The 26,987-nt window shown below is 38.6% G+C and overlaps 1 protein-coding gene across 1 annotated transcript in view; it reads left to right on the plus strand.

The window, feature by feature from the left end:
• Positions 1-149: 149 nt before the first annotated feature.
• ATXN7 (ataxin 7) overlaps positions 150-26,987 on the plus strand; it is a 61,174-nt gene continuing 34,336 nt past the window's right edge. Inside the window, exons 1-2 of the mRNA XM_017747165.1 lie at positions 150-235; positions 393-461. Of these exons, the coding sequence (XP_017602654.1) occupies positions 443-461 (19 nt within the window). The 5' untranslated portion in view covers positions 150-235; positions 393-442. The remainder of the gene's footprint in view (positions 236-392; positions 462-26,987) is intronic.

A 26,987-nucleotide genomic window follows, 5' to 3' on the forward strand; every position in this document is an offset into this window, starting at 1 on the left:
GGGTGCCGGGCCCGGCGGGGAGGTTGGGTCCGTTCCCACCCCCAGCATTCCCGGCCGAGTTCGTGGTCCGGTGCGCGCCCGCCGGCCGGGCTCGAGAGTGGCGCGGAGCGGGCAGCGCCTGCCCCAGTTCCTGTAATCCGGGACACGGTGCGAGGAGGTCGGAGCCGGTCCCCGGAGCCCGGCACCTCCTGCCCTCGATTCAGCCGCTGCGTGGGGCGGGGAGCTCCCGCCGCAGGTGAGGCATCCCGCCGCTGACAGTCCCTCTGCTCCTGTGCTTACTGTCGTGTCCCTGTGTGTGCCCACGGGGGAATGGGCTACACGTCACGAACGGGGGGTCAGCCCTACCTTCTGGCTTTTCCATGGATTGAGATCTTGTGGCTTTTTGGTTTTAGGAACAGCATTAGAAGAAAGTTTCAAGGAATATGGAAGAAACCGAGAAGCAATGCGACTTTGCCGAGAAGGTGAGTGTGATTCATTCTTGAAGAAAGGTGTGTGGAGAAGTTTTCTTGCTCATAACTACTTAGGAGAGGGTCAGGCATGGGAAGGAGAAATGATCAGCGTTTCCTATCGGTTTGGATTTAGGACTGGTGGCCTGTCAGTGACTGGTGTTATTAGCATTATTATTAAAGTGGTACATATTCGGAAAACTGCGAGCTAGGGCATGGACTGTCTACACTGTGTTTCTATGTGGCTTTTTTTTTTTTTTGTCTTTAGACTATAAATTGTCCTAAGGAAGCCCTGTGATCAACACTGATAATATCTTGTCTTAAGTTAGAATAATTTTTGTTCTTGGTATAATCCATGTCAGTATTTTGATACTGATCCTTTTCTCTATCATGTCAATGTGTTGTGTTTATTGCTTGGTACTCTGCTAAATGAGAGTGACCTTTCACCTGTGATTAGCAAAAGCCCATTACGGCCTAGTTTGTTGCAAGAGTAACAATGCTACTTGGAGTTGTAAGCAGATGATGAATGAAAGCTACAGATTATTATTTACTTTCTAACAGGCATTGGAAAAAAGGAAGCGATGAGTCTGATTTGTGATGTTAATTTTTGTTTTTTTGTTTTTCCAGTTTAACAATTGTTTTATAACAGAGAAAGTTTTAGAACCTTTCTTAATATTGTTGGTTCTTGGTTCCCTCTGACTGCCTGAGACATGTGCCAGAGAACAGGCCCAGCTGTTTTAAATACTGGAGCAGTTAGACCCAGGTCATTTATTTGATGTTGTTAGAAAGTGAAGACTGGGTTTGTAAACATGGTTTACAATCACGGGAGGCAGAACTTACCAGTGACTTTAGGAGATGATCTGATTCAGCACTTACAGACTTGTGAGCTGCAAGCAGCAAATGAAAGCTAAAGCAATGTGTCATGGGCTAGTTGGATTGGGAGACAGTGATCCGTATTGAGTCTGAATAAAAATGGCTATTTTTTGTAGCATTCCTAATGTTGCTGAAATTTGGAAAATATAGTTTCTAGGATCAAAGTCAGTGGCATGGAAGAAAGATGCAATAGGCAGCTGTGCTGCAGCATTCAGATTCACTTGTGTTGTTTTGCCATCTTCTTAAGTTCTTAGGCACTTGAAAAATCACTTGTTACTTCATTGCTAAGTTCCAATCTAATAGTTGTGCTGGATATGTGATTCGTTTTTCTGAATAGGCAAATCATTCAAGTGCTAAAACAGCATTTACAATAATAAACATACACATTATCCTAGTAAAGATTTTACCAATAAGGATTTTCAAACATTTGGTCTTATTTCTACCTCTTAAAATGCAAGCATCTAAGGTTTCCAGATTCTAAAGATTAGCTGGCAAGGTAAAGAGTAATCTATCCTATTTTTTTCCCTCTGGAGCGAGATCATGAAATTGTTTTTGCACAGGCTGGTCACTGAGACACAGCTTTTCTGCACTGACTCCAACCATGTGAATGATTTGTAGGGTTATGAGTTGAAGGAAGTTCATAAAATACTTTGAGAATTAAAAGTGAAACTTAGTAGTCCTGTCAGGCTTCCAGAAGTCTGTTTATTTTGGTTGCTTTATGACATATGAATGAGACACTGACTTGGCATATACCTGTAGCTGGTCTGTAGGGAGCTTGGCCTGCTGCAAAATAGAGCTAAAGTAGTATTAATTAAGTTTAAATTAACTTAAGGAACTAGGGGAGCAGCAAACATGCCAGCATACGTACGTGTTGTGTTACCAAATAAAACTTTGAAAATACTGTAACAGATTCCTTTTCCCAGGAAGAATTTTGCATTTAAAATTGAGGAACAAACATTTATTAAATAATTGGACTGTCTAAACCTTGGTTCTTAACAGAGAAAGGTAAACCAAAAGTATAAATTTTGTTAAATCCACTTTAACCTCAAGTTTTTTGTCATGGTACCCCACAGTATTTTTAATACAAGTAATAACAGAGCTCCTCATGTAAGAGGGGTATTTCTCTACAGATGGAGAGTTGACTCTGAGGCCCAACTTCACTAAAGGATTTCAAGGTTATTTAGGCTAATTTAACCTTGCATTGCAACTCTTTCAGTTTGCATAAAAGAATTAAATATTCATGGCCTGGAGAGGGAGGAAAGGAAGGAACATGACTTTACAGCCCACATATTAGAATTGGGTTCAAAACCAAGAACGATCTTCTTTATTTAACATTTGTCAGGCTCCCACTGGCCTGTGTACCCACTGGGATATGGGTGGTAGTTGTTTCTTTTCCCACATGCTGTTTCTCTGCATCTCCTGGTGGGAATGGCCTCATCCTCAGTGTGCCTGATGCGAGATGTGGATTTCAGCCTCGCAGGCAGTTGAGTCTGAGTCTCCTGAATGAAGAGTGAGTGTTTCTCTTGTAACACTGTATTAAAAAGGGGGGTTAACATTGCCAGCTTCTCCTTTTGTTAAGCTTTAAAGGAAAAAGAATGATGCATGTTATTTCTTTTAAAGGAATGAAGGAGGATGTAACTGTGTCATTCCAGGGCAACATTTGCAAGCAGTGGAGAGAGGCAGGATTTCAGGCACACCTTTGTCAGCGGCACTTTCTATTTGCTGATCAGGCAGCTGTTCTCTCAGCATTTTAGTGGTTGTGAAGCCTGATGAGTCCTTAATACCTGTCAATGATGCTAGTTCCATGCAGGGATCAGGAAACTAAAATTAGTTCATAGTCTCAAACCTGTCTTTTTCTGTATCTAACCCTCCTTGTCATAACCAAGCTCACACTGAAGTAAGAACTAGAATTTGAATTTGGGCTTCCCAGACTCCCAGTGTTTGTGTTTCATACTTCCCTGTTTCTTTTTCACTGCTCTTATATGCTTTCTGTTCTGCTAATACGTTATATTAAATCATTCCTGGTGGGATCCTCACAGATCTTCATCAGAGTGAGAAACTCGCTGGATACTTTCCTACATGTTGCTTTTTGAGACAGTAACAGTCCATACTGAGCTTTGATGTAGAAATCGGAGCTGCAGGAATAAGGTATGGGCCCAATGGACTTGACTCGCACTTGGTATGGAAAATCCCCAGGAGATGGAAATGAGAGAGGGATGCCCAGTGGGATGGGAAGATTTTACTTTAAAGTAAGCCTTAAAATTTACTTTGACTTTGTACACTGAAACCTTGTGCTGAGCACTCCTATCAAGGTAAGAACATGTTAGAAGCAATTGTGCTTATTAGTCATTTTCATATGTAATTGATGTGACAGAATCTTTTGGCTTGTGCAGTCACTTAATTACTTACTGCTTTGTGAACCAGCTAAAGGTGTGAATCTCCTGCTGTTCACTTGTGCTGTGATGAAGCAAGGATAGCATGTTGCATTATATAATATGTAGATGAATTCCAAAACAGCAAGGCACAAAATCTCATCCACTTCATGCATTTTTCCTATATTTTAAAATGAAACTTTGCTGAAGTACATCTTCCAAACTTGTGTGATAGTGGGAATGAGTGCCGTTGGATGCAGCCAAAACATTTTCAGACACTCAGTTCACCTTGGAGGTGCAGTAGATCTTAAAAGGAAGTTGATGTGTCTGTAGTACCTGACATGGATTTGAAAAAAATTGATTCTTTGTATTAAGCCTCATAATCAGTGCTTGAAACAGTTTTTCAGGAGATCCTTGCTAACTTGTGCTGAATTTAGTTTGCTTTTAAAAATTTTTCTAGCCCATTGTTGTGAAGAGGATCTCTAAATAGAACTGTGCCTGTGAGTGTAGAGTTCATGCGTGGTAACTTTGACAGGCTTCAACGGAGGCAACTGTTGCTTCTTGCGAAATTTAACAACAGGTTTGCTCATTTTGCTCTGTGGAAGAGTAGAGAAGCTGTGGCTAGAAACAGTGAGGACCAAAGTTGTTTATTGGAGTTGGGGGCATAACACTCTCCCACCACTCAAGAAACTCTGACTCTCCCCAGAGTAAATTTTCAATTGCTACCATTTATCATGCATGTTTCTTTAAATAAAACAAAAACATGGAAAAAAAATCCAAAACAAGAAACCCGAAACCAAGTCATCTCCACCCCCAAATCTGTATTGAAGAGTCAGAGAGAGACAACCCATGTACATCATCATTACTTACAGTATTACTTATTAATTTGTACAACCCTTTTGAAGTGGTTGGGATAAAAGTCTGCTATATTCTTATATTGACTCATAAAAATTTTTTGAAATATGTAGAACTATAAAAAAGGAAACTATAGCATCTCAAATGGGAAAATAAAAGCATAGGGAGCAGAAAAGAGATTTGGTTAGACAATTTAAAATTGAGTGTTTCTTTTTAATTCTTCTTAAAGCGTATTCAGTGCGTGCTGAAACTATGCTGTCTACTACAGCTTAAGCACCTCATTCTTTCAGTTACACATACAGCCCCTTTTTTTAGTTTGTTTGGGTATTTGTGTGCATGTTACATCCATAGAGAGGTGACTCCCTTGTTACTGTCTATTTCAAGCACTTTACTTGTACTGTCACCATAGCTTAGAGTTAACTGGCAACAAATTGAGGAGGAGGACAAAACATCTGTAACTTGGGTCACAGGTCAGAATTGGTGTTGACTGTGGGGTGATGTGGTGCAGTACCAGTCTTACAGCTTTCAGACTATACTGTCTTTAATAAGGCAAGTGTTGAATTTTCTTTGGGAATGCAGATTGTCAGTTTTTGGTAGGTTCCTTCAGAAGATGCTCTAGAAGGCTTAGTGACAGTAGGAATCAGTCAGGAGAGCAGGTGGGAGCAAATTCTGTTCAGCATCGTGTCACCTGGTAACAGTTGAACTTCTGGTCTTCGACAGCTAATATGTCTTGGGGATTAAAAAAAAAAGGCTCTGTGAACCTCTAGGGCATTCAGCAGAAGCTTTGAGGTTTGATTATATTACTTGCTGTTAATGGAAGTTACCAGAGCTGTGACAGTACCAAGAGCCATGCGATGAACCCTTGTTCTTCTAGAGCTCTTTCTAGGCAGGGTTGAGCAGTGAAATCCAGGCCTGGGAGGCTCACTAGAAGTATCTTTATCACATAGACCCAAGGTCTAGAATTTTCCCAGCAGCAGGTTCCATAAATAATTAAAGGACTGGTGAAACTTCTGTTCCAATACTAAGTTGTAAATACAAGTAAGAAACAGCATCGTATTTCAAATTTAAATTTGTTTTTATTCAGCCTTGGGAGGTGCTCAGTTGAGTTGGTTTTTGTTGTGTCAAATCATGTCAGAGATGCTTAGAGGGCTCTGTAGTCCTTGACTACCTGCAAATACACTTGTAAGAATTTTTAATAGGTTGAAATAAATATTTTAAGGTAGCAATAGAAAGTGCCATGCTTCTTTTTTGACATTCTGCATAGCTCTTCACAGTCTGTAATCAGATAAATCTCTTCTTCATTTCATTGCATTTTAGTTGACTACTTACACAAAGTATTTTAATGTTTTGTGGACTGGTTATCATAAAACAATTACAGGGAGACTTTAAAATTGCATTGAACTGTGTAAGAAAATTGTAGAGGTTTTATGAGATTGCTTGAAAAACACGCAGTTTGAAAGATGTTACTTTTGAAATTCTCTGCAGTGATTTGCCCTAATTTTTTTTCTTGGCATTTTTTTCCTTTAAATCCAAGTTCTGTTTACAATATTTAATTATTTCTGGCAAGATGAGTCAGATGTTATAAATAGAATATTATGATGTTAGACTGCAAGTTAGAACTGTGTCATCTCATATGCTTTAAAGATACTTTGCAGGTTTTAGATATTACCATAGTATTAGTGTGATATTGCAAGGCCTTGGGGACTTCGACTGGAGCTGCAGCCACAAAACTGTCTTGATCTGTCCATAATATGTGAGAAGGCAGGATATTTTCTTTTTTATAGGAACCTTTTGAAATAGTTGTCTGTACACATATGTAACAGTCAGGAATTCACTGTTATCTAATGCTTCTTAAGCGGTATGTATGATTAGCTAGGTTATCCCTGTGCAGAAGAGGTGATATCTTGATAATACTTCGTTAAAGATTGGCTTTTGTGTAGTTTCTGTGCTATATTTAACAACAAATACTCAGTGAGAGAAGAACAATGCAATAAGTATGTAGAAATGTGACTTTCATACAAGGTGGTAATTTTATCTTCTAAGTAGAGCAGGAAAGACAAAAAGGCTTAGTGAGGGATACTTTTAAATAAACTGGGTTAAGAGGATGCAGATTACTCTCTGTAAGGTAAGTATTTGGAAAGGTATTTCTTCCATTGCAGCAGATCTATAAAAGCAAATGTGTCTAGTTCTTACACCTCTCTTGGCTGTGCCCAGCCTGTGGCTGGAGCTGCTGAAGGTTGTCTGGGGATAGGTGTGATCTCGTCTCTTACAAGACAGAAAGGATTTTGTCTTTCACAAACCATTATAATATTTGACTTGTAATTAACTATTCTAAATAATCTCTAGGATGCTTGAAAATTGTTTCTCTTCCTATGTAATGAATGAAATCATCCACTGCTGTGAAAGTTCCCCATATATATGATATTAAATGATATTTCCTAGACATTCGTACAGTGTAGGTGACAGCACAGAGATGAATAGAACTTTGTACTTACACTTCAAGTTTTTTAGCAGCAAGTGTTCAAATCTGACAAAGGGAATTCATAGTCTAATGTAGCAGAGTAGCATGACTGTAAAAGCAGTTGTCATGGAAGGCTATAAATTTATTGTAATCTGTGTTCCCACTGCTAGAAGGCTTTGCCCAGTCAAAAGCTGTCCCTTCTTGTGCAGGCTGTGTGCAGCTGTGAGCCAGGACTGGTGATGGTGGCTCTCACACTGATTCTTGTGGCAAGTCAGATACTTGTGGTAACCCCAGACACTACAGGTTATGACAGGATATGACTTCATCAAAGTAAGCTGCACATGCAGCTGCTTCCACATTGCTTGGAGTCATGATTGCTAGCTTTGGAAATGGCAAATATTCTGGGTTATTGTCTCAGGTAGATTAGAAATACTCAAATGCTCAGTTACTTGTGTGTGCATGCTGCCTATCAGCCCTGTGGAATAAGCTGGTTTGTGGTAACATGTGCTCCAAATGAGAAAGATTGTTTATTTACAAGCTCATCCCTACCCTGATCTCCACTTCTGATAGCTTTGGCATAGCCCATGGATGAGCTTCATTGATAATATAGGGGAAAGGGATAATTGGTTATGCCTCCTTTTTCTGCTGGGGAGATTATAATAGGCAGAAAACATGTAGTGTTCTTGATCTGCTCTTCCTTCTGTTGCTAAGCAGGACTTGAATCTTCATTGACTGTCTGTAGTACAACAGAAAATGCAGCTTTCTCAACTGGCACTGAAAAAATGTGTACGAAGGAGCTGAAGGACTAAAATTCTATAGGGAGCAATTTTGAGGCTAAGTCCATGTTGTGCACTTTGGTTCTGAAATCTAGAGCTCTCATGGTTTTTTTCTTTGCAAGCGAGTTGGTTGGATGCTTTCTTGCAGATACAGTTGCCTGGAAGTCCTATAGCAGCTTGCCTTGAAATGAAATGTGGAGGCTTTAATGAGTTAAATTTGAAAATCAAGTCCTATGATGAATACACAGTAAATTGGATGTTTGCTTTCCATGGACATCAAATGCTGTTGTATTTTACCCTTCATAAATTTAACTTCCAGTCTACAGTTTTGTCCATTGACTGCATAAGTGGTGTAGTAGATGCTGTGAGTAGAAAGATGGGAGTTCTGCTGGTTTATTAAGCGTTACCTGGGGATGTGAGGTCTTGTTGTGAGCCACTGAAGTCAGCAGTGTTTTTCTTGTGACTGGAAGGAGAATGTAGGACCAGATTGTGGGGCTCAGTGGGTGAGAGAGGACACAGCCATGTTCACTGCAACCTCGTGATCAGACAGCCACCAAAGGTACTTCAGTATGCAAACATTTAATTGTCAGTCCCTAGATATTATAGCCATGGCTTTGTCAAGGTGTATATACCCTAAATTACACCCTCTGGCTATTGTTTCAGGCAAAACTACAGAGGAAAATCTGTATCAGTTTACACCTAGGGTGTGGTTCTGCAATCTTTTTTTTTTTTTCCCTCCTAGTAATGCTGGGTTAAGTAGCTCTTCTGTCTCTGCTCAGTGAAACACTTGTGAAATAATAGTTGTATTCTAACCGTAAAGTTGTTTCCAAAACAAGGTGATGGCTGATTAAAGGGGAACCTGAATTTTTCCATCATGTGTTTGGTCTGAAAATCTAGAATCCATTGGACTGTGCTTGATTATGTATCTTTTCAGAGTGAATCTGATCTGATTTTTACACGTCTGCCTACAAGACTATATAGCATAATAGATATTATATCTTGTTTATGTTTGAGTGTTAAAGATGTTGTGTCAGTGAATAACCGCAGTGTAAATCAGGATCAGTTGTAAGTGGTGTATTTTGAAAACTAAACAAGAACTAGTTGTTATTATTAGTTAGTATTTTTTTTTTAATTCCTTTTTTGTAATTAGTTATTTCAGGAGGCCAGGTAATAGAAATCAGAAGTTTTTCTAACATTCCTAAGGTGGTTCCCAGTAACTTTGTGAACTGGAGAAAATACCAGTTGAATTTGGGTTACTCTGCTGAACAAGACTTACAGCATCATTTATCTCTTACTGGAGGGCTGTTGCAAATTATGCCAAAAGGAGAAAGAAGCATAATTTATACAGTATACATAAATGTGTTCCATACCAAATACTCTTTTTATCCCCTCAGAACAAATCTGTAGTTGTTTGGAATACCTAGAAGCCTCAAATGCTGCAAAGATTTGGGTTAACTGGCAGTATTTTTGATGGGTATGTCAAAGGAATAGAAAGTGTTCCGAACAGTCAGACAGTGTGGGTGTTGGATTATTGAGACAGCCATGTAAAACAATTTGGAAAGCACTTTTCAAAATAATACAATTTCCAAAGAATTTCCCCACTTTTCACAGGAAATGCTAAAATCATCTGTTTCATTCCTGTTCAATTAGAATGACTCTAGAAATGTATTAAAGGAGTTTGACTTGCCTCTGACATCTAGAAAGCTTTTCTAGGCTTTGGTTTATAAGGAATATAATTTTGGGATTTAGAATGTTGTTGTGGTTTAATGCTGGCTAAACTCCAGGCACCCATGACAGCTGCTCACCCGCCCCCCCACCCCGTTACAACTGGGCAGAGGAGAGAAAAATTTAATGAAGGCTTCATGAGTTGAGATAAGGACTGGGAGAAAACACTCCAAGGGCAAAACAGGCTCAACACAGACGTACAAAGTGAATTTATTACTAACAAAATCAGAGGAGGATAATGAGAAGTTAAATAAGCCCTTAAAAGCACCTTTTCTTTCCCCGGCCCCTCCCTCCTTCCCACCGACAGTGCAGGGAGACAGGGCATGGGGGTTTGGTCAGTTCATCACCCGAGGTTTTCTTCCACTGCTCAGGGAGGGGAGTCCTTCCCCTGTGAGACCGTGGGGTCCTGAGAACTTCTCCAATGTGGTTCCAATCCCACGAGCAGCAGTCCTCCCCAAACTGCTGAAACGTGAGTCCCTCCCACGGGCAAACAGTCCTCCCAGAACTGCTGCGGTGTGGGTCACTCTTCACGGGGTGCAGTCCTCCAAGCCCAGGCTGCTCCAGCCTGGAAGCAGGGGCCTCTCTCTCCACTGGGTCTTTCACTGGATCACAGCCTCCTCCAGGCATCCACCTGCTCCGGTGTGAGCACCTTCCCCCCAGGCTGTGGGTGGATCTCTGCATCCCCCGTGGATGCCCAGGGGCTGCTTCCCCATGCTCTTCACCACAGCCTGCAGAGGAATCTCGGTGTGGATGGATCTCTGCATCCCCCGTGGATCCCCATGGGCTGCAGGGGCACAGCTGCTTCACCATGGTCCTCACCATGGCCTGCACAGGAATCTCATCTCCGGCGCCTGGAGCGCCTCCTGCCCCTCCTTCTCCACTGACCTTGGTGTCTCCATGTTGTTCCCCTCACATGCTCTCACCTCCTCCTCTTCTCTGGCTAGGAAAACTGCTCCCACTTTGTTTTGATTTCCTTCTTAAGTATGTTATCACAGAGGCATTCCCATCATCTCTAATTGGCCCAGCTTTGGCCAGCAGCATGTCCATCTTCAGAGCCAGCAGGGACTGACTCTGCCGGACATGGTGGAAGCTTCCAGCAGCTTCTCACAGAAGCCACCTCTGTGGCCCCCCCAATCCAAAAACTAGGCCATGCAAAACCAACACAGATGTTCAGATTATTTGTTTTATAAAACATAGAACACATTCTTTGTTGTCTGTTCTGCTCTGCTAAGAGAGATGGCAGTTGTCCTGCTCTCACTGGTACTAAATGGAAGTATTTGAGAGGAAAGACCTAAATTAGTTTCCCAATAGGCAGCATTTACTTCATAAAAATACTTAAAGATGAATTCCCAAAAGCAATTTTGTTTTTCATTTCTGTGAAGTTGTGTTACTCAAATCAGCTGTCTAGAAATCCTGCTTGTTAAGGAGCTTCTGTTCCATGTTGTAGTTTGTAATTTATAGAGGAGAAGTTTTGAGCCAAATTTAGTATATCTGTGTTGCCTACCAAAGGCAGTGTAATATGTGCTTATATAATAGATTGCAAATTTTTGTCCTAAATACAGGGTTGTGACTTTTTGTGGCCAAGTGATTGAAGGAGGACTTTTACTACCAGCTGTGTTGTGAGATTCTGGGGGAAATATTAATGTCTGAGAGGAACCTGATATGGTTTGATTATGGTTTGTGTCTAGGCTGGGCAGAGCCCTCTTCTTGTTTGATATTTCTTCTGTAGAACCTGCTTTAACAGCCAGCTGACTGTGCCTGGCTCTTTCAGCACCACTATTTCCGTGGGGTGTTTGGAGAAGTCTTAAACGCATCAGTCCTTGTGTGGGAAATTTCTTTTTGGTTCTGCCTGACTCCCACCTTGTGCCCTGAAATGTAGGGGCACAGACCACTGTGTCATTTACTAGAATAAAACCTGTAAGTTTCTTTTCTTGTTTTTGTGGCCTGAATTTAATGATCTGAAGTGTTAGCTTGATAGCCTTGGAGATAAGAATACTACTTTTATCCTCAGAGTAGAGCACAGGAGTAAAATCTTCAGTGTGCTGTGAACATGTCTCATCTGAGCCTTGTTTACAACTGCTTGGGATGCAAAAGGGGTTCTCTGTGCAACACTGCAATTCTCTGTCCTGCTGATGCCATCCAAAATTGTCTTGGATAACCACAACAATGTGAAGAAAGGCCCCTATCCCAGGAAAGGGCCAAAATCACAGCCTGGATAGATGGTGCTCTTCAGTGTGAAATAGGAAGACATGATGGTAAGGTGCAGCATCAGCAGTTTTATTTATAATTTAATCCCTCCAAGACTTTTCCTGCACTTGTGTGAGAAGTGTCATGACTTCTTGCAGAGGTCTTGCAGGAAGTGTGGTGGTGTTCATCATCGCAGTGGCTCAGGGTGATGTTGCCGACTCATGGGAGCATTTGGGGTGTCCGCACTGTTATGGTGGCCTGGCAATAGCCTTTCCTGGACTCCTTTGGCATTTTTCCCCAAGTGCTCCACACTGTTGCTGGAAGCAAAAGCTTTTGAGCAATTTCCAAACACAAAGCAGTGCATTGTGGGCCAGTGTTGGGAGGACTGGCTCAACAAGTTTGGCGGCAGCAGCTTTGGCTTCCTGCCTACCCTGGATAGGCAGCAGTAGAGATTGCCCTAGTCTCCCAGAGAGTTTGAGCTGAAGATCCCAGCCTAGGTCCTGAAAGTCATGTGTGTGCAACTGTTGTGGCTGGCAGAGGATCTGCTTCTGTTGTAAACCATGCTTTTGTTATTCTGGATATGTTTGCAGTAGTTATCTTTTGTCTGCTTTAGGAAGGTGGATGTGCTATTTGTTTTCAGTGTACTGAAGGGTGGTAAACTCTACAAATTTGCTAAAATATCAAAGGATCCTGTTTACCTTTCAGTTTTCTGTTGTCTATTTAATCTCACTGAGTCATCCAGGGGCAGTTAACTGGTGCTCTGAAATGTCCTTTTCTGTGTGTTTTTGAAATACCAGCTCTGTGTTCTTTGTTGTGCCTGTTCCTTAATACTGACCCCATATGTCTTCTGTGACTTCTCCTTTGCAAATAGGCCTCATCTTGTAACACAATGCATCAGGACCACCACTTGAGCTCTGGGGGGGTTCCTGGGGGAGCAGAGAGACCAGAGGAGGGAAGTAGTCTTAGAAGTATCTGTCAAAAATGTGAGTTGGATCAAACCAACCAAATCAAAATATTAAGTAGTCTGAGCATATTCTTTTCTCCTTTCCTTTTGTTTTGTTCTGCTGAAGGTGTTACCTTCTGTGTACATCACAAGTGGGCTGGTGTTTCAGTTACGTTGAAGAGGCCCAAACCATGAAAGTAGTAGAAAAACTACTTTAAAACATGTCAGTCCTTTCAGATCTTTTGCATGTGTAATATGATCTAAGTGATCTTAATTTTTAAATACATCTTAATTTAAAAATATTAAAAGTTGCAGTCCTTCCCAACCCATTTCTGTTGAAGAGTGAAATGCATGATTTTGGTAGCAGAGAGCTAGTGCTAGATATGGAAGAATAATACCTGGTGCAGATTTGTTCACCCAGTGTTTTCAAAGTCTTTTTTTTTTTCCCCTGTAACACACATATCATGTATTTTATGTGTAGCATTTAGAGATGGAATTTTGGAGGGTTTTGTGAAGGTGGGCTCCGAAAATAAGGTGAATCTCTCTTAACAGTGAAGAAATACATCTTGGAATATGGATAGCGATGGGTTTATTCTAAAGGGGAGGTGACATGCAAAGGCAAGACCTAAATTTCTTCTTTAGAAGAAGTCAAAATTCCATACCAATAAAAAAAAATTCACTTCCCCGAAGATTTTTTAGGCTGAACTGTATTTGTGTTGTATCACAAATAGCCAGCAGTGAAATTACTGACCTTATTCTGTGAATAGGTAGCCTGCTTTTTCTTCCCTGCTTGCTTATTTAATTTGTATAACTGCGTGTCAGAGGACAGCTAGCACTGGTTTAAAGCCTAACCCTTCTGAACAAGTGGGTCCCCTCTTGGAAGGAAAGCTCTGATGACAGTAGCTCTGTATGTGCTGGAATATATCAACTGTAAGAAGTAAAGACTCAAGATTTACCAGTTCCGTAGCTAAATAATTGAAATAGTCATATTTGTATGTCTAAAGGTATGCAATAGCCAAGTTCAAGATACTTTGTGTAACTACATGTGTGTTCAAATACATAATAAGCAGGTTAGCCCTTTTACTGCATTATAATAACAAAAACACTTTTATTTTCCTCTTTCTTTTAGTCATATTGAATGTCACTGTGCTGTTGGGGTTTTTTTGCTATAGTATGTTTATATGCCTGTTGCTGCACAACTCACACTATTTTTTTTATTGTATCAAATCAACTCTCAGTAAATCTGCTAAGCAAAGGAAGTAAATTTTAATGGAAAAACTAGTGAGATGAGTGAGGAAGTATAAGCTGGTATGTGAAAATCAACAGGCATCAGTTTCCTTATGGCTATATTAGGCATGATTGAAAGAGTCATATTTTTGAGGTGGATATTCCAGTGCATGGAGAATGGGAGTGGCAGGGGTGGGGTGGTTTTAGGTAGTTAGCTTGCCTTATGAAAGAAAATATTGATATACAATTCAGTTGACAGGTCCTGTGTATTCTTTTCCTTACTCATTTTTTTAAAATTATTTTTTGAATATGCTGATTTGCTCTCTCAGGTATCAGGTGCACAATGTGAAAAGTGGCTGGATTGTTCTTTGCACAAAGATGTGTTGTGTTTGCACAATTAAAGAATTAACACCATGCTGCTGTCACATGGGAGCTGAGGCTGTGGCTAGCAGGGAAGAGGGGGAAGAGGTGGAAAGATGAGTGCTGTGCATGTCCCAGGTAGCAGGGAAAAAGGTGCACTTTATTGTTGCTAGATTTTGGTGTGTTCTCCTATCACAAAAGATGTAGTCATGGACACATTGTATTCCTTCAGTTCCCATTTAGTAAGAAAATATGTAAATCTGAGTGGCTGTTACTGCTCTGCTTCCTCAGTTACTGAGTTACAGCCAGTGCCCAGTCGCATGGCTGGATATGGACAGTCACACAGGAAAGTGGCAAAAATGCCACACACATGACAGGGTTTTTTCCCTTAAAAGCGTGTCTAGGTAGGAGATGGGAGAGGCTGAGAAGCCTGGAACATGTTCACCATTTGCAGTCATGTTGTACCAAGATACTTTCCCTGTGATTAGCAGTTTTAGCTAAACTGTGAGTTTAGGTTTAAATAAAACAAACTTCCTTTTTCCTACTCCGGAAGCACAGCTGCTGCAGAGAATATGGAATGCTGTGTGTAAAACAGGAGTAAAGTACTGAACCTGTTGATGTTAAAACAATTCATAATTGTAGTGTGCTTCAGGCTATGTGACTTAAGATACATTTTAGAATATTCTATGGATAATTTATTTCAGTTTAATTGAGGCTGTGTTTGACTAGTAGCTTATCCAGAACTTTCCTCCTGCCTCATAATAGGTTTTCTGCATAATAATTGAAGTGTTTCTGTGTACCCTTTCATATTAGCTTAGTCCAGATTTTAATTTTACTGTGCAAATTATAGGGTTTTTATTCTCTGAATTCAGTTTCATTTTTGTGTCATAATTGCAAAACTCAATTCATTTTTGAGGGTCCCTTAAGCTACTTTAGAATTGGCTTGGTTTTTTTTAACAGAAAAGCATAAATAATAGTTTGTTGGCTTTCCCAAAATACAGCAGTGGCATGATGAGATCATGCCACCTAAAAATAATGCATGACTTTGAATGAAGATATCTTACAGACAAATTGTGTTCAACATTTGTGTAATATACAAATTGGTTGGAGAAATTAAAGATATCTTTAGGTCTGAAAACTCATTAAAAAGTAAATGGGAATGGTTTTTGCAGATGACTGACTTAATTCAAATTGCTGATGAAAAATTGATGTAACAGGATACAATGTGTGTAGGGAGACTTATAAAGCTTTTCAGCAGATTAAAATATGCTACTTGTGTTTCATTGAGAAATTTACTCATCAGTCTTTCTATAGACAATCTTCTGTAAGCTTGTTCACTGAAATTATGTATTATTCTGTACAATAAACGTAGAAAATCTGTTTAATAGTTTGAATGAACAATTTGACATGTTTTGTGTTAAGATTTTCCAAAAAATTGTGTGTAGTTGAATTCATATACAAAGAATTTAACTAAATACTTAAATGTCTACTTTGATATGCTTTATATATAATTACAGGAACATTGAAATCTTGGGAGCCTAAAATTAGAACTCCTAGCTATGCACTAGGCTACAGGTGCAGGTGTGCATGACACACTTCTCTTTGGTATCTGCTGCTCAGTTTTTATCCTTGGGTACAATACAAACATTTCCCAGAACTGTTAAATTTTAGAGAACTAAAATTTAGTGTTTCTTTCTGCATTCTCACAGAGGGAGGGAGGGAGGGCTCTGGGGTAATTGCTGTGCCCGTAGCCTTGCACAAGGATGGCTCTTGGATTTGCTGCCTGTGTGTGCACAGAGGAGTGTTGCTGCCTGCAGCAAACCTTTTTGCTGGAAGTGAAGCTTGAGGGGGTGGTGCAGGGGATGGGGTTTTGGGAATGCAACACAACCTCTGGAAAAGAGGTAGGTCATCCTTTGCCCTTTCACCAGATGACAGTCTGAGTTGAATTTGGGAAAAGCAAAAAGTAAAATCTACAGAACTGTGGCTTTGGAAATACAGACTGTCATGAGTTTTGAAGGGCGACCGAACAGAAAGGACTCGTCTTTTAGAGATGATGAAAGCGTTCTAACAGTAGTAGAGACTTATGACAGTGATCAAATCTCACAATGCAGCTCCTGTGTCTACTTAAACCAGATTGTGTGGTTTTTTGGTCTTGAACTGAAAGTCATTTCTCTGAGCCAAAACTTTGAGGTTTGAGTATTCAATAAGACGCCGGGTTATTTGCCGAAGTGGAAAACACAGTAAAAACAGTTAATTGAGTCTTCAGCTGTTCCTTCCTTCAGCTGATCCATCAGCAACTACTCAGTGAAACAAAGTTCATGCACTTGTGCTCAGAACCCAAGAAGAGTGCTGCCTTTCAAATGTCCCCTCAAGTAGCTGGACTTCCAAAGCTGTATGTGCAGGAAATGTAAGTTACTTAATGTACAGAGCGGAGTTGGCAAGGAATTTTAAAAATGGGTAACCTTGAAGAAAATACTTCAGCAATGCTTCCCTCTGAAGTTACGTGAAACAGCTCAGATATGGGAATGTGCGTTTAGTTTGTTTTATTTTGTATTAAAAGGCTATTCTGTATCTGAGGCAACATGAGCATAAACCTTACAGGAGAGATTTTTTATAACAGTGTTTCTGTGTGTAGATTTGATCATTTTATGTTTGGTTTGTTTGATTATATGTATGTTCTTTGCAGGCACAAATTTGTTAGGCCTGCACATATGGTTCATAAAATACTTGTGTTCTAGTAGTATCTAAGTGTTCATTACTTGAAATTTTGCTGAAAACCCTGAAGTATGTATGTTTTACTAGAATCTCTTATTTTCGTTCAAAACTTGTGAAAACCAGAGCACTCTAATTCCTATATGGGTTTAATTATTTTGTTCACAGTATCTGTTTAGAAATACTCTTATTATCCTCTTGCATGGTACACAGTAAAAAAAGTGCAGTAGTTTAATTTTACTTCAGCATTGATAAGTGTACAAAACCACATGTGTTTGTGAATGATAAGCACTTGAGTGTTTCTCCAAAATAGTTTGGAAAATATTGTTCAGAAAATAATGGTTTAGTTGCAGAAAGTGAAGTATATGTGTATGAAAGGGAAGTTTTGAGGTCCTAACTTGGAGTGCTTAGTTTTTTTAATAAAACATTCATATCAGTTCAAATAAGGGCCTATATTACTTTGAATAGATGGGAGCTTTACTTAAGATAACCAGGTTAATTAAGATACGTTGCAGTGCTGTTTGTAGCTGCCTCAGTTTGCAGTCAAGATTCTCCTTGTGCCTGAAGATTACCTGTTACTGACTATTAATTAATGTCAGCAATAGATTCAGCATGACTTACCTGCTGTGCAGATTTCTTGGCAGAAGTTTAGCTTTTTGGGCTGACTGCAAGTTATTAGTCTGGTGGTAACAGAGCTGAAGTTTCTGTCTGAAATTTGCCTGGTTTTGGTACAATCTGTTTCATGTGGTCCTCAGTGCAGGTTAGTCATCTTCCTTCTCCCTCCTTGTGCCTCTCCCTCAAGGTCATAAGCCCTTAAAAATAGTAATTTGGGAGGTTTTGTCTGCTTTTAGATAATAAATGACATGTTTACCACAGCCATAAAGGGTAAAGCAATAGAAATATTTTTATTACTTTATCAGATCTGACAGTACCTGAGACACGTGTTACAAGCAAATTATGGGAGTTATCACAAAGTTTCTTTTCCTTTAAGATGTCAGCTATTTTGTTACTACAACTGTGGTGTTTTCTCCCCTTTTCAAAATTTTTCAGATGTTAATGGAGAGTTGTGTTATCTTAAAATTTCTACTAAAAGTGTGCCTGTAGAGAAAGAGATCTACCAGTTAAGTTAAAACAAGGTGTACTTGCATATTTTTTACCTTAGTATGATCAAGACTAATTACCTTCTAACTAGAAGAAAAAACCCAGCTAGTACAGAGCAAATGTATTCAAGATAGCTGTTGGTGGACATTATTTGAACTTACTTGGTCCATGAAGTAAATAGTTCAAACAATCCAGATTGTGGCAGCATTCCAAAATAATGGGATCTATTTGCAATTTCCTTATATAGTACTTCTGAAACAGTTCCCTGATGTCTTAATGGAAAACCTAGTGAATTGATAAAAGTTGGTGCATCTACTTAAGGTGGATTTGGATCAGACTCCAGAGAAGAAAAAAAAAAAAAAAAAAAAAAAAAAAAAAAAAAGCTGTGTTTGGGAGGTTGTAAAGATAATAGGGAGTTATATCTGGGCGGTGAGTATAAATTTAATAGTGTAGGGCACTGTGGTTTTAATGTATTTAATATTAACTATAGTGATTAAAATTTTTCTGGAAGTATAACCAGGTTGGTGTAGTGCTGAAGGCATGTTATGCTGTTCTGTGGAATCTTTGTAGCCAAAACTTTTTACTGTTCACATCAGGCATCAGCCTACAATGTCCGTTGTAAAATTACACTTAGTGGTGAGTAGTATGTATATGTTTGTCATAAATCAGGCTTGGACTTTAAAAACTAATCTTAATAAGCAGATGTTTATGCTGAGAGTGGGAAGGAGAGAAAGAGCATTATCAGTGTTCTGGCTTAAAAATATTCCTGCAGAGCTTTTACATACTCATTTTGCTTTTTTGATCAAGTTTTCTATTCTTTTGTCATAACCTTGATAGTTCTTTGCCCTTTCACTTCTGCCCTTGGTAGTTTTGCTTTCTCTTCCTCTGATTCAGTTTTCACTCTCCTCCTTCTTTGACTTGCAATAAGCAGCCTTCTGGGAAATAGGAAACTGGTGTTCTGGTCTCTGCACACAGGCTCCCTTCACTCTCTTCCTCCAGCAGTTGCTGTCCTGGAGAAGATCTTAACCTCACTTTTTTTGTTGATATTTTATTTCATTTCTAGAAGGGATGTTGTCTTATTAGATACTAGGATAGATGGATTGTGCAGTGGCCCCAGTCTGAAAAGAAACAACAAGACTTGTAGGAAATCTGATAAACTTGGGGAGTTAAAAAAGAAAAATCCTATTGAAATAGGTAGCTGTAGTAGTCACTGAAATCTAGTGGCTAAATAAATGCAAGGTGCTGGCCTGTTCCCTGAGGTGGTTTTAGCCTGTTTTATGTCTTCTGTGTGATGTTAAGTAATAGAATTGAGAGATTAAGAGTACACAGGCACAGTTAATGAGCATGAGAATGACTTTCTTTGGTGTAGCTGTCCTGAAAGAGAGTGCTAGAAAAACTAAGAAATTATTCAATCATTTGTGTGTTTCTGCAATGTGTTTCAGAGAAAAAGAGATGGCAGATCAGTGTAAGAAAGTTTTCCAGATGAGGTGTGCTGAGCTCCATTTAACTTGATGTACAATATGCCAAATTATCTATTATTGCTTTTTCTTTTTTTGTTAGAAAATGATGCTACACTGACTTTTTTCAAGTAAGAAGCATTTTCCTTATTACATGCTCAACAAGTGATGCAGTTATCTCAGAACTGTGTATGGCATGGGCTTGTTCTAGTCTTGATAAAGAGTGCAGTAATGCATCATTTAAAGTTACTTTTTAAAAACTCAGTTACATTTGAAAGGAGAAGTGAATTCTGGAGGTCACAATGTCCAGTTGCTTCCTATTACGGAGGAAAACGAAGTTTTTTTACTTTCTGGTGTTAATAGAATTAATGTAACTGACAGGTCTTATAATAGTATCTGTATGTTGATACTATGAATACTGTATTTATGGAAAAATACATGGAAAGTTTAAGTCCTGATTTAAATTTTTAGTGTGACCTTGAAAAATATTCCCAGATGCCCAGCTTTGAAAGAGGAGCATATGAATCACGGTTGCCAGGCTCTTCCTTGAGAGGCACAGGCTTTACATAGTGAAGTATTTCAAAAAGTCATCTTCAAACCAAGACTAACAGTGCATTTGGATGACACTGGTGAAATACTATAAACTTCATTAGACTTTTAAATAGAAATGTCATGTAGTGGATTAGGTATGAAGTATTAGATGTTAGAACATCAACTGCATGATATATGTGAACTTTCATAAGTGGCTGACGGGACAGAAAAATTAGGCATCCATCACCTACTCCTGGTACATACTTACTATGTAAGTTTTGTTAAACTGTTCTGTATATTGTTCTCTAAAATTTGCATGGTCTAATTTGTCATTCCTCTAACAGTACCACATACGTGTTTGTCCTGTTGTAACACAGAAAGAGAAGCAAGATTTCCCTGAAACCTACTCTTCCCCTGCTCAACTAATTGACAGTGAGGCACATTAAAGATGTGAGAGCTTACCTGCCTAAGAATGAGGCTCCTGAGTTGGGAAGTGTGGACTCGGGTTTCTTCCAGTTGCCTTAACTGATCTTGGTTGCATCACACTCCTTACAGTTCCCAACGCCATTGTTAAATTGCATTTAGGCCTCTAAACTTTGCTACTCCCTTACTAGTTATGTGACACTAAACCGTGCCGTAAATCAAATCCCTCCTGATGGGGGAGAATATTTTAAAGTCCTTGCAAGGAGTTTCAAAGAATAAACCCAGACTTTTCCTTGAGTTTCAGCGCTGCCAGATAGTTGTTTATTAAGTTTTATCAGAGGAACAGAGCCACTAGCGTGACCCAGGCATAACATAGAGCACAGAAAGCAGGAGAGAAGTCAAATTATCAAGATTTACACAGCCTTTTAAAGATAATTTAACCAATGGTTACTAGAAACATATATTATTTTTACTTTCCTACCAATTATTCAGTAACACGGCCAGGAACTGTGCAATTCTTTATCCAATCATCCCAAATTACTTTTACTGCAGAATATGGAGTAGCAGTAGTAGAAGAAGAGGGTTTGGAGAACAACAACAATCCTCCATTTTGATATTTTTTGCTCTTATCTATTTACTACAAAGAGAAGCCCAAAACCTCTAAATTTTTCACCCTGTGACAATCTTACATAGTAGTCTATCACCTAATTCACACCACTGTATTTTCTAGTTCTTGTCTGATCGTTGGTAATTTTGTCCAAGGTTGGAAGTCAAAACAGTGTTGTTCAGGGGGGTAAAACCCTTCAAAACAGGCAGAGAAATACTCTCAGTACTCTGGGTTGCTACAGTTGTGTCCAGATGTTGCTCTAATATCAGTGCTGTAGGAGACCACTGTGGGTTACAAGATCTTACACTGATTTGTGTGATCTGGCTGGAGTCTTGTGCACGACTTCCTTTGAAATCAGGTTGTGATTTTGGGTGTGCAGCAAATAACTTTTCTCAGTGTCAAGTGGTTTTACTCTTAGAATGGTCCTTTGTGAGTTTGTGTATTTCCTGGTATTCTGTCATTGCTTTGTGTCACTTGGAGCTAAGATTTTAAAACTGAAGGTGTTTTCACAGTGTAAAGGACCTTTGTAAATTATTCAGATTTCTTGGGATCCTCAAACTGAAATAGGAAAGCACTTTCGTTTACGTCAATTTCTGTCAATTTGTCTCAGTTGCCATTTAAAATTGTAGTTCTGTATTGCCAGCAAATATTCCTAGAAGGTTTCTTAGAGTGATGGTACATGGATGTGGTGTCTGTCATTGGTGTGAAGGAGCGCTTTATCTTGCAATCCTTCTCTCCTGTTACCGATTCCCCCTGCATTCAGTACAAGTTGGTGTAAAGGCTGACAATCCAGCCTGAAAGGTACAGCTATAGGAACGGGTTCCAGGGTGTGGATTTACAGTTCCCTAGGAATCACACAGGAGTAGCCTCTCTGTGGGCTATTAACAACGTAAATATCAGGCAGTGTATGCTGTCACTGTCCCATTGACCCTGGAGTATTTGCTTGTGTGTATAAACTTTGATACATGGGCATATCCAAAGATGATACTCTTGCATGAAATATTAGCAATGAAATTTAAGCTTATACTTGTTTTCTTACGTAGCTTAATCTTACATCACAGAAAGTAGATATCGAAAAATAGTTTATTTTTTTCCTATCTGATTTTCAGCATATATTTACTAGTTTCACCTAGTTTGCAGTAGTTGGTTGTGCCAGAGGTTTTAATATTTTTTTCAATAAATATCATATAAATAAATAAGCAAGAGTTGCCACTTAAAGAAGTGCAAATCAGATTATATGTTTATTTGATGTAACCTCAGTTGCAAAAAGGTGCCTGTGACTTAGGTGAAGGTGGCTGTGATCTCTCTCAGTCAAGTCAGACGTCTTCGGTCATTGCATTTGCATCCAACTGCAAAATCCAGTTAGGGCTGTTATTGCAGGTGTCATGCTTAATTTTGATGTAGCACTAGTAAGATTTTTGGAACATGTGGGATAGACCTTATGTCTTTTAAAAGAAAGTATTTAATTTTTTATGATGAAGGTACATACTAATTCTGGGAGTAGTTTTGGTGTGGATATGTTCTCTGTCTGTGAGAAACAAAGTGGACAGGGCTGACGGTGTCTTTCTGCCAATGGTTCCCTAGTGTTATGGCACACTCAATGTGCAACACAATTTATTTCATAATTGCTTTTCTATCAATGAACAAAACAGTGGATGTTGCTAAAAGTATACATAGGCAAATTAGTAGCTGTAAAACAAAACTCTGGGGTCAGTTCTAGCGCAGGAGTAAATAAGTTTAACTTAGAAAATAATTACTGTTGAGACAAATCTATTATTTGGGGTTTTTTATAAGAAAGTAAGTTTGCTTATGTCAATTTTTAACCTTTAAATAGTGTTACAGATCCCTTAGCCACATACTATGTTTGCAGTTTCCTTTTTTTTGTCTTTTAATGATTGAATAACATTTTTAGTTATATAAATGTACTGTACCTTTAAGTTGTGTAGTAAATGCTGTATTTATTACTCCAGTAGTCTCTGAATGCAATTATAACTGTTAAATATATTCTTAACAAACTGTATTCTTAAAAACAAAATCGTAGAAACTAATTTTATTAGTAAAAGTCTCCAAGTATGTCTTTTATCTCTGCAATCCACACATGCTCTGACAGACTGTTATCTCTAGTTCTCTCTCCTGTATAGCTGTTACACAGATCTCTGGCACCAGATGGCTGGACTATAATGCACTGTTAAACAAATAAAACCATTAGGCATATAATTCTGCCTGGTAAATGACTGTGTGTTTAAAATGGTTTTTAAAAAATTGATAGCAAATGAAGTTCACTTTTGAATTCATTTAATGACACTGGAATAAAATCCGAACCCCTTTTCAGAATACATAAAACATCCCCACTTCTGTTGTGTTTGTCTCAATTGAAGTCAGTCTTTTTTTATTGCATTCTTGCATCTGGTATAAAATAATCAGTCCTAAATCAGTTTTCTAATAGATGTTTTCTACAAGTAATCACTCATTTTACATTTTTCTTTGTAGGAAGATTTTTGCTTTTGTAATACTCCAGCACAAAATTATCTATTGCATTATATGCTCTTTTCTCCTCATTTTCAAATTTGATACAAATGTCTCTAAAATTATGATTCAACACTAGTGTCATGGCTCTGTAATTAAACTGTTTTTCTATAATTGTCAGCAGCTGAGAGATGCCATTTTGTCTTTTTGTTTTTAGATATGCCAATATTTGGTCTTTGCCCGGCTCATGATGATTTCTATTTGGTGATGTGTAACCACTGTAATCAGGTCGTAAAACCACAGGCATTTCAATCACATTATGGTAAGTGCTTAACTATTTTTAATAATTAAGGGTGAGGTTAAATCAGGATTAAGCCTGGCAAGTTTTTTTTTTAATTGATGGTACATAGATCATTACATTATAAAAAATGTCAAAGAACATAACCTACCTGTATTTAATAATTTTATATACATTGTAATGCAGTTACGTATAGATCTTGTTATTTTAAGTTTTTTAATGCTTTCTTGAAATGCTGCATAGCTACAGTTCAGTTTCAAAATGACATCTAGTGTATTTCACAGCCAATATGTGTAGTGTGTTTGTCTCTGTGTCATTTCTCTTTGTGTATTTACACAGATTATTTTTACATGGGTTCTAGTACAGTGTGAATTCTGAACTGAAGCTGAAAGCTAAACTTACAGTGAAATTTGTAAAACGTAGTAAACTTCTAATACCCAGTAAGCTTATTTATTTATTTTCAGAATTATCAGTTTGTATTTGTTTTACTAGTCCAGTGGTTTTGTATATAAACTATGTGGGGAAGCTCTTGTGTTGGTTGGCCAGTGTTTAGAGAGGACTAAGAAAATGTGAAGTGCTATGCCAGTTCAAGTGCTCAGTTACTTCCTCCAAGCCTGACTGGGGGTGGTTGGCAGTTCTGCTTTTCCATGCTCGCCTCAAGACTAGAAATTAACCTCGAACAATTTCATGCCAGTATTTGGATAGGAGGTTTTTTGGAATTCAGCTTTTTTTTCTGAAGAAATTAATCAGATATTTTCTGACCAACTCCTAATAAACGTGGTGGACAAAGCATCTTCTGAACTAGTCCTTCCTCCCCAGGTGTGCGTGTATTTGTACATGGTCTCTTTTCTCTAGGCCAGTGCACCTACGGATTGGCTTGGTGTTTATAAGGATACGGGCAGGGTATGGGCAGGGAGCCTCTTCTGGTGTTGAGAAAAATGGATAACCTCTCGTGCATCTTAAATAATCCAACGCTTTGGCAAGAAAATATATACTCACTTCTGGTTCCTTGAGACTGGAGAAGGGCTGTGCAGAGGGTGAACTACTTACCCTTTCTCCCTCTCGCTTGGCTTTATGTTATATTGCCTTATGGATTATAGCCCTACCCTTGCTGCTGGATCCTGCAATTGTGTCACAAAGAGTGACTCGGAGAAGAACCTGAATAAGTTTTGTGTCATAATTCTTAATAGTTTGCTTGTTATTCTGTGGGTGGCTGTACTAATTTTTTTTTTAAAACCCACAGTTTTTTGGATATAAGTCTCCAGAGCTGTTGGGAACCAGAAGAAGAAAAGGCCATCTGCTCTTCTTGCTCTGGTTGCTATACGCCTTTTTGTTAGCCAGGAACGAGTATACCCCTTGCCAGTGAGATTCCTCACGTGTCACTGAATATAAGCTTAAGATGTCCAATAACTCCTTCTAAAATTTCATATTAAACTGATTCTGATGGCTAAAAATAAACTTATGGGGGAGGACTAGATGATGCAGAGTTCTGAGTGGTGGTATATTGAATATTCCATCTTGAGGTCAGTAATATGGTAGTGATGGAGAGCTGTGGATAGCTGCAGACACCTAAGGTTGTCTTTGTGAAATGAGGAGATCTCTAAAGTCTGACAAACTGGCGTCTGTATGGTAGGAACCAGCACTGTGTTTGCCCTTATGGACAGGTGGCAGAAGCAGCTCAGGAGCTGAATAGAAGCAGCATTATGTCTTGAGCATAGACATGAAAACATGGCATGTTTTAATGCTGCTTGTACTGCTGTTAGACTTGTTATGTCAAGTTAACTGAAACTCTTCTGTAAGTACTGTTTGCAATTTAAAAGGCGCAGAGTGAACAGGGAACTGCAAAATGAAGGTATGAAAGTATTTTTAAAAGTTGTAATAAATACTAACATAATGTTTCTATTCTGTATCACTCTGTAGAAGTGTGATCTCTAAATGTGAAAACTTCTCTAATACAAACCTTACATCAGTGGCAGATTCATACTCTTAAGAGAAGTGTAGAAGGAGGAGATAGAAATGATGAGGTTATTCTTAGTATTTCTTAAGCTTGTTCTGAACAATGAAGAATCTTGGCACGGGCTGTGGCGTGCAGAGGAAACAGGTGGGGTCATTCCAATGAGAAAAACAGGCTTGGGTGGGGTGAACATCATTAAAGGACCTTAGTTTGCCAAACTAATCGCCTCAGAAACGTAAGAAGGCTGACTTGGTGATTTTGTGTAGCACTAGTTCTCAAAGCCTTATATCAGCCTTCCCGTTTTTGAAATCCTTATGCAGTTGTCCCTTAATTTATAAAATTAAATGTGAAAGCTGATAAGTATGTCAGGTGATAGATTACCAGACAATGATCTATTTTTTTTTAAACCCTGTATAGCTCAGGAGAAGGAAGTTGCTGAATCTTCAAAAAACTTGGTTATTTTAAAACAGAAAGTGTGTTGTTGTGATAACAAGAAAGTAAAGCACCCTTTGGATTCACCACAGTCAGTTTACTCTGAATTAAGTTTTTTATTGATGATATGATTTCAGGGATTGAAAAATTCTGAAAATTTGCAGTCCATCCATGTATCTTTTTGTGATATTCTTAGGGTCTTTTAATTGCTGCCAGAGAAGTATTAATCTCTTAAAATATTCTACAGCTCCTGGTGGTGTATGTTGCTGTGTGTGTTGCTGGTACTTGGTGTTCTTTGAAATTTGTCATGTGGATTTTTGTTTTCTAAAGTAGTAGAATATGCTCTGTTAAAATGTCACTTTTGTCAAAGGAAAGCTAAACAAACTATTAGTTAAACGTAATGAGCTAATTAATTTCTTCCAAAGCATATTTGTGATTAAACTACTTAACTAGGTAGGCTGAAAGTACTTTGCAGGACATATGCTGGCTTTTTTCTTTGGATCACAAGTAGTAAGAAATAATTTAAATGCAACCTTATTAATTAGAACCTTTTTAGTAAAATACTTTATTGATACAAATAACAGATTTGTGTATGTAACTGATTCTTTTCTATTTCATGCATTTGACTAGAAAAGATATTAATGCAAAATTAAATTCTACTTTTTTAGGCAATCCAAACGTGTTTGAGCTATGAATTTCCATTTTAATAATTTATTCAATAGTGTTGGTATATGTATTATGCTTGATTTGTAGAGTTGGTATGCATAACTGTTGAGCTTTT

The sequence above is a fragment of the Corvus brachyrhynchos genome, unplaced genomic scaffold (assembly GCF_000691975.1).
Source record: "Corvus brachyrhynchos isolate BGI_N302 unplaced genomic scaffold, ASM69197v1 scaffold91, whole genome shotgun sequence".
Lineage (NCBI taxonomy): Eukaryota > Metazoa > Chordata > Aves > Passeriformes > Corvidae > Corvus > Corvus brachyrhynchos.